Source organism: Leptosomus discolor, chromosome 10, assembly GCF_034619465.1.
Source record: "Leptosomus discolor isolate bLepDis1 chromosome 10, bLepDis1.hap2, whole genome shotgun sequence".
Lineage (NCBI taxonomy): Eukaryota > Metazoa > Chordata > Aves > Leptosomiformes > Leptosomidae > Leptosomus > Leptosomus discolor.
Window position 1 is genome coordinate 20,419,239 of NC_141400.1, and position 7,707 is coordinate 20,426,945.

The 7,707-nt window shown below is 53.7% G+C and overlaps 1 protein-coding gene across 2 annotated transcripts; it reads right to left on the reverse strand.

The window, feature by feature from the left end:
- Window positions 1-535: 535 nt before the first annotated feature.
- Window positions 536-6,940, reverse strand: FGF1 (fibroblast growth factor 1). 2 transcript variants are annotated; one of them, XM_009953827.1, is made up of 3 exons: window positions 6,772-6,940; window positions 1,781-1,884; window positions 536-727 (listed from the first exon to the last, which is right to left on the reverse strand). In XM_009953827.1, exons 1-3 carry the CDS (start codon window positions 6,938-6,940, stop codon window positions 536-538), a joined length of 465 nt encoding a protein of 154 aa, XP_009952129.1. The 2 variants fall into 2 exon arrangements, with proteins under 2 accessions (XP_009952129.1, XP_009952128.1); XM_009953826.1 differs by having other exon boundaries at window positions 536-730.
- Between the last annotated feature and the right edge of the window lie 767 nt (window positions 6,941-7,707).

Below are 7,707 nucleotides of genomic sequence, written 5' to 3' on the forward strand. Positions count from 1 at the left end.
AGGATGGCTAGGGCTTGGAGCTTTTGGCTGATGCTAGTCTAGCTTAATACACCGAGGATATCGGCAAGCATTTAGCCAGGCTGGCACTCGATGGCGTGGCTGATGGTGCAATCTGAGGTTGCTTGAAGGGCGTATTAGAAGCTACATACTTAGATAGATAAACATGATTAATAAGGAGTATCCAGGGGCTTTTTGCCTTAGAATGACTGGGGACAGTAAAAGCGTGTGTTCCTCTGGTAACTGGGGTGCCCTTGGGGTGCCCTTGGCCACGTTTCTGGGTGCCTGCCCAGGGCAGGTCTGTGCATGTCCCCGGGAGCTGCAGCGGGTGTCGGGGCTTTCCCCCTCATCTCTGCAAAGTTTCGTGCAGAGCGGAGAGCTCTGCTTTGTGTGTTTTGGGTGAAGCCTTTACCTAAAGCTCAGAGCTCTAACGTTTGGCTCTGTCATACCAGCCAAAAAGAGAGTGAGCAAGGGAAAAGGAGGAGGCAGAGGGTGGGTTTTGGGGTTCGGGGTCATCTCTGAGCTTCTGGGACGGGGCTTAGTCAGCCGAGACGGGCAGTGGGAGGAAGAGGATCGCCTTCTGGCCGTAGTGAGTCCGCGGCCCCAGCTTGCTGTTCCCGTTCTTCTTCAGGCCTACAAACCAGTTCTTATCTGCGTGTTTTTTGGAGACGTACGTGTTGTAATGGTTTTCTTCGATCCTTTCGAGGAACAGGCACTCCTCACCCAGTAGCTGCTGAAAGAGAGCCCCAGGTAACGACCATGAGACGGGGCGATGCCGGAGGGAGGAGGGTGCATGCTCCCCAGCTGGGGCGCTCCCTGGCTAGGCTGCTATCCAGACCCCCCTCTCAGATCTTCATGCCCCAGTAAGGCTCCTATTTAAAGCGTGGAGGTTAAGTAGCCTTGGTTTAGTCCCCTGGGCTACTCGTGCAGTAACTCATCCATCATTTGGGCATTTTATTTGGCAGTAGCTGAGCCTGTGCTCCGTAAGGCAGTCCTGGCACTGGCACTAACCTGTGCGGTGGCGGCCGTGGGTTCAGGGCATGAGCATGGAGAGCACAACAGCCCTTTGGAGAGGCTGAGCAGCCTGCGACCAGGATTACGTGTCGCGCACTTTGCTGTAAATGGGGCTGTTCTCAAGGACTTGGGTTATTTTCAGTGACCCCGTACCCTCCAGTTCCTGGCACAGGGAGGGGTTAGCTCCTGCCTTGTGCCATCCCGCCCGCACCGGGGTGTTGTGGATGCTGCCGCTGCCTCCAGCGCAAGGTTTGGCGCAACTGGGATGCAGAGGGAATACGTGGGGAGGTCTTTGCTCAGTGTCTGTGGGCCGTTGTCTGGGGCGGCTTCTTCTCAAAACCCTGAACCGCCTCAAAAAGCCGTGGACGGGCAGCAGGCACAGATGTGGGCAAGGCACTGCCAGGGTTGGAAGAGCCGGGCTGGAAGTGCAGCAGCCATGCACCCTGCTGGGGTCCCCCCCCGGCCCTGCTTGCAGAGCTGGCAGCTGCCGAGGGGGGCAAAGCAGCTGCTGCTCCGATATGAAATGCAATATTTATCAAGTGTCAGATATGAAATACAGTATCTGTCAACAGGGAGGGCGGGAAGTGGTGTTATTTGATTATTTATTTATTTCCCCGCAAAATAAAGCCGGATGAAGAGTGGCCATCCAGCTGCCCAAATAACAGACAGAGGCTAATTGTTGCTTGTGGTTTGCATTACTCAGAGCTACGAGATTTCTGCCAACCTCAAACCCTCTCCGTGTCTGGGCCCACATAAACCTCCCACTTACCGAGCCGTAGAGCAGCCCATTGGTGTCCATCGCCAGGTACTGCCCAGACTGGGTGCTCTTTATATACACCTCTCCCACGCTTTCCGCAATTAGCTGGAGTTGAACTGGAAGTAAAAATAAAATAAGAACAAAAAAAGTAAAGGGAGAAAAGGGGAGGAGAAAAAAAAAAGGTTGTCAGAGATAACAGCCAAGCTGCTAGGAAAGTTAGCAGGGTATTTTTGTTCTGAAGCCTGGCTTATAAAGAGTTTATAGGAAACAGTACAGCGTGTAATAAAAGTGTCTCCTTGTACCCTCTCCTTCAAAGAAACCCCACAGCCATGCTTTAGGAACCAAAGACCAATTTTTTCCTTATTTTACATCAAAGGAAGGGCAGCCTTTTGGTTAAGACGCTGGAATGGGACACAGGAGATTGGGGTTTTAATTCTGGCTCTAATTTACAAATTTCTCATGTGGTTTTGACAAGACACTTAAGGAGTGACATATGAAGAAGTATTTCGAGAGCTAAACCAGGGATGGGCAGACTTCAGATGCCTCCGTGGCAAAACCCTGACCCAAAGCATCCCACCCAGCGGTGTGCCCCGGCGGGCCTGATCCGGCGTGCTGTAGGCGGGTGGTGGAGAAGGAGAAAGGGCTGATCTCCAGCCTAAAAACCCACCTCCTGTAGGTAGCCGCGAGCTACGTCTTCGGGCGCCCTAGTTTGTGGTGCGAACATGAGCTTGGTGCTAAACCGAGATCTGAGCCTGCCGGCGCGCGGCGGAGCAGGGGCGACAGGTTCGTGGTGATGCTGCGTTGGTTCATGCAGCCCGCTGGGCACCGGCTTTCTGTCACCGGTGCTGGACCTCTGCTGGAAACTCCGGGGCTAAAAAAGCTCCTTATTGGTCTTGTACTGTGGGAGGTGAGTGGGTTGTCTGCAGGCTGGGGTGTCTGGGCCACCTCCCTCCTGTGCCTAACACAACAGATTTAACCCTTCTATTTGTCCAGTTGCTTTTTTTTGCCCCATGGGTTCCTTTTTTTTTCCTTACTTTGCTAATTGCAGGAGTCTCGGAAAATGATTAAAACTTGGCTGAAGTTCTCGTTTAACGTATTTATCAGGAAGAGGCAAGGGAAGAGGCCCTTTGGTTGGAGAGCAGCCTTGGGAGGACGGCTCTCCAGCGCTGTGTGCTCAGAGGGGACCCCATAACGCTCTCAGGGGTGGGCAGGAACACAGAAGTCTGAGCAAAGTCACGCGGGGAGGGCTGTGGTTATATCCAGAGTGTGGCTTGCAAGATCCAGCTCTTCCAAATGATCATTCCCACCTCCTAGTCAGCTTTTTTTCCTGAGCTTATACTCTAGAGATTTGTAACAGAAATATTTAGGTTGGTTTGAATGAAGTATGAACGGATGCCTCGGCTCCAGCTCCTTCCTTCCTTTTTTTAATTCATCCTTACTTGGATGAGGTAAAAGGGTAATGTTACCTCTTGCATGGCAGAAGCTTCCCTCTCAGTGAAATCTTTTCTGTAATGGTTCACATTCTTCATTTTTGGTGTTTCCTGCTCAGTAAATGATGGTCGATTAGTAAATTGCATGGGTGCAGATTTGCAGTAATGCACAATGCCAGTGCTGGGAGAACCCCCAGCCTGCCTTGCATTTGCTGCGGTGCTACAGCCCCAGGCTGTGGCTAAGGAGGAGCCCAACTGGAGAAGGAGAGGAATGAGATAAAAATGATGATACCATCCTAAAAACTGGCTCTGAGAGAGGGGAGTGGGGGGACCCTCCAGCTGCCGATGGGGACATTAAGGTCTCCAGCCACAGAAGGAGGGAGAACGGCAGGTCCGGAGGAAGAAGATTGTGCACAAACTCTTGCATTTTTTTACAGGTCTGTACCGATCTTTCCTTCTGTGAGGTAGAGAAAATAAGGCTGTTTGTGGAAACGAGCGAGGGCTTCATCCTTGAGGGTCTGCAATGTCCTGGTAAGTTTTCTTTTCATTTCACGGTGCGAGCTCGAGATGCCCATGTACGGCAGCAAAGGGACGCGATGAGGGGATCCTTAGGTAGGGCTGGACGACAAGGGCTTGAAGCAAGTGACTTTTTCTATTCTCCTTCGAGATCCTCCCTGGTGCTGGGGCTAGCACCTGGCAAGGCGATTTAAGGGAAAAATACGAATTCTTGATACTTGTCTGGAACCAAATGCACACGGGCAGTTTGCAAAGCACCGCTGCAGGCTCTAGCGCGGCCGTGCACGCTGGCTCCCCCGCGGCCTCTTCCCCTGCTGTCACGGATCTGGCTTGCTCCGTGCTGGCTGGTGCTTGTCCCAGCTGTGTCCCACAATCCGGGCTGCTCCCCTCGCACGCCGGTGAGTGGTGCTGAGCAGCTCCAGCATTTGCCAGGCGCAGGGACAGGACCGCGGGCAGCCGCCGGTGCTCAGAGGCAGGGTACCTCGCCGGCAGGGCTGCTCCGCTGGCACGCGGCCCGGCCAGGAGTTTCTTCTGCAAATATTTGTATGTTCGGATATCCAAGTTTACGAGATCTTTTACAGCAGGTTCCTTTCTGGCAGAGGTTTCCAAACACGCCGCCCCAGGCCGGCAGCTGGCAAGGTGCGAGCGTGCTGGGGCGCAGCGGGTGCCGTGCACAGGAGTGCTGCCTGCGTGCATGGTGCAGCTGGAGGGGAAACGCTGGCTCCAAGGTGAGGGGCTTGTTTTGCTGGAGGGAAAAAGGCTGGGCTGTGCAGCAGCATCCATGCTGTGAGATGGTGGGCTGGAGGCTGGGGTGCAGGGGCTGGGCGCTCGTGTCCTCTGTAGCACCCTGTGTCCCAGGAGGTGCCACCTTGCCACTGGCTCCGCAAGCCCGTGCTGAGCTCCCCAGTGCCTCTGCGTCCCCGGTCTGACTCCAGCAAAACCTTAGCTCTGGCAAAATGCTGCAGAGATGCTGGTGGGACTCGTACAACCTCGCTGGCTTGGGGGTCCTGTGAGCCAGGTCCTGTCTTCTGCAGACCCTTTGGGTTGGTGTCCTCTTGCAGGGGTTTGGGAAGGGTTAGTGCCCGATTTATTCCAGGCTGGAGGCTGCCTGCCCTGTGCAGTGTTTATCCAGCTCTGGTGAGCTCATCCTCGCTCGTCCCCCAGCGCTGCTGCGTGCCATGTGAGTGGTGGGGAAACGGTGTTTAGAATTAAACCTTTGCTATAAACTGCCTTTCATTAAAACAACAATAACAAGAAGAAAGGTTACGTTTTGGGGAGAAAGCCACATGTACACTTGTGGTTTAAAGAAAATAAAAGTGCTTTTCTTAGCACTCTGTGAGGCAGACTTGGCTCCTCCCAGCCCTTCTTTCTAACCAGATAGGAGCCTGGCAGGTCCCAGTTATATTCCAGTAAATGTTCAGGATATGATATACCCAGAGGTTTCTGCCGAGAACCGAGAGCTCCGGCGTGTGGCGGTGGGGAAGAGCCTGGCCCCGCTGCCTGCAGAGCCCCACGCGGAGCTTTGCTGTGCTGCTGGTCCAGCTCTCCTCAACATCGGTTTAAAAAGGCCTCTCAAGTGTTTCAAAAGTGCAAAAGCCCTAAAAACTTAAAACTTCCCAACCGATCCCTTGGATTTTGTGTCTCGGTCCATACTCAGCCATTTTCTCTTTTGTCAGGGTGGTTTGCTGGGGTTGGGGGTTGCTCTGCACAGCCTCACTGGTCAGGGCTGACGGCCTGGCCGGACTCAGCAGGGAGGGCTGCTGACGGCAAGGGGCTTCTTGGTGTCAGGGTCGGTATCCAGCTCTCATCTAACGGCTTCGTGTGGCTTGGTCAAAGCAAGAGAGCCTCAGTGCCGTGGCTTGGCTCTGGTCGTGTGAGTTGCTGGCAGGGAAGGAGCTCTTGATGCCTTTGGTGACATGGCCAGCTACTGAAAGGGACAAACACGCACCTTTCCTTGCCGTACAGGATAATATTATTAATTTTTTATATTAAGGTTTGCCCTACATCAGATATTCTGCAGCACTTTATGGTAGCGTTTACCAAACCGGCGCTTTTTGGTGGGTGAGTCCTGCCAGCTTCCTTAGGTGAACTTTGATGGCAGCTGGGGAGAGCAAATGTGCTGCTAGAAAGGCAGTGGGGGTGTGCAAATGGCAGGACAAGTGTTGGCATCTGCGTGGCCAGTTCGTCCCAGCAGCCGGTCCCCAATGTCCCATGGGCTGGAGCTGCCAGCATCCCTGACTGCAGGGCACGGGACTGGGCAAGAGGAGACTCTGGCCATGGATGGGCCGTGTAATCTTTGTGACACAGATGTGCGTAAAATGTATTACAACTGTTTCAGCGTGCAATAAGCCATACTTGTTTTCAGAAAAAACAAGTGGGTGGTAACACGAGTGCATTTCTAAAGCCACAAAATAACTCTCTTTCACCTGATTCTGGCCTCTGTGGGGCTTTTGCCTCCTGCAGGAATTTAATTTGCTGCATAAGGGGAGAGGGAAGCTCCCCAAAGGCTCTGTGTGCAGAACATATGGCTAAAATCCGTTCTGCACGCAGGGGAACCTGGTCCCGACCTCCTGCTCTGGCCGACAACCTGCTGTGCGTTTGCACAGCCCCGCCGTTGCACGGAATCTTCTAACCTAGAGCGAACGCAGAGAAACCATAGAATTATCTGTGGGGGCTGCGTGTGTGTAGGATGCGAGGCTGCTCCTAAGCCCTTTTTTCATCTGGCTGCCAGCTCACTGCGCCAGCCGGCCGTGCCGCAAAGAGCACTCGGGTCCCGTGTGGTCTGCCTGCCGGTGATGACTTTGATACCTAGCTTCAGATTTAATGCCTTTGCAGCTGTCAAGCAGCACACATCCCGTGCCGCCCCGGGCTCTGCGTACAGCCTATGGGTGTGTTCGGTGTGTGTGCTGACCTCCTGGAAGGTGTGTTGCCACCAGGAGGGAAGAGAGCCCTGGCACTGAGACCATCTTCTCCTGCTCCCCCCTTCCTGGCTGATAAAGGCTGATAAAATCAGAGGAGCAAGGAGGAGCAGCAAGAAGCCCCGTCAGGTTTGCTTACTGTGCAGGTCGCTTCGGTCCCTGGTCCCATCCACTTTGCCGTCTGGGAGGATCCGTAGGAAGTGGCCCCCATTGCTGCAGTATAGGAGTTTGGGTTTCTTGTAGTTCCCGAGGGGAAGGTTGAACTTCTCGGTCAGGGCGGTGAAGGTGCTGATTTCCCCTTCGGCCATCTCTCAGCCTCTCGTGGCGGCCGGGCTGCAAGAGATGCAGTGGCGTGTGGCAGGAGTGGTGGCACCGAGCACCTGGCACACGCTGCTGCTGGCAGGCTTTTAAAGGGAGGGGAGGGAACCCGGTGGTCCCCGGCCGGTACCCGGGCTGGCTGCGGGGCAGGTGATTCACACCGCGGGTGATGGCTCTGGCAGTGACACAGCCCCAAAGGTGATGCTTCTTGGCGTGGGAGGTGGGGGGGGGGGGCGTGTTGACTCCTCACTGGGTGTAGCTGGGCAGTAGGGACTCTGTCCTTTTAATTTTATCATAGTAAATTCTGTTTGCTTTCTGCTTTCTATTGACGTATGTACTAAAATTATACCCTCAAAAAAAAAAAAAAAGTCTGAAAAACACCCAGTGTCTGATTGAAACCCACAAGAAGCAGGAAGGGAGCCCAGGTTAATAACTCTCTCCACTATAATAACTTCCCAACACGATTATGAGTAGGTATTGTGACACGTACTGCGTGCCAGATAGCAAATATTACTTCACATCTTGGCACTCTGCGTCTCACCTGGCCACGGCGCACACATGCTAAAGATCAAAACAAGCCTTAGGTATTGTGGGAGGTGAGCAGGGGGACAGGAGGCTTTCACTGCCCAGGCGGTAAGCAGGAGGTTTACCCCTACACTGATCAGTAGGATATGGAAAAAAGGAACTTTGAGTCTAGATCATACCATGTTTGTGCATCTTCACTTCTCAGTGGAAGTGGTCAAAAGGGAAAGGCAGA

Coding starts and splice junctions, on each gene's coding strand:
- FGF1 (XM_009953826.1), bottom strand. CDS start 6,940: ATGGCCGAAGGGGAAATCAGCACCTTCACCGCCCTGACCGAGAAGTTC. Junction 1,885..6,771: donor GGACCGAAGCGACCTGCACA/GTAAGCAAACCT, acceptor TTTTACTTCCAG/TTCAACTCCAGCTAATTGCG. Junction 731..1,780: donor ATGGGCTGCTCTACGGCTCG/GTAAGTGGGAGG, acceptor GCTCTCTTTCAG/CAGCTACTGGGTGAGGAGTG.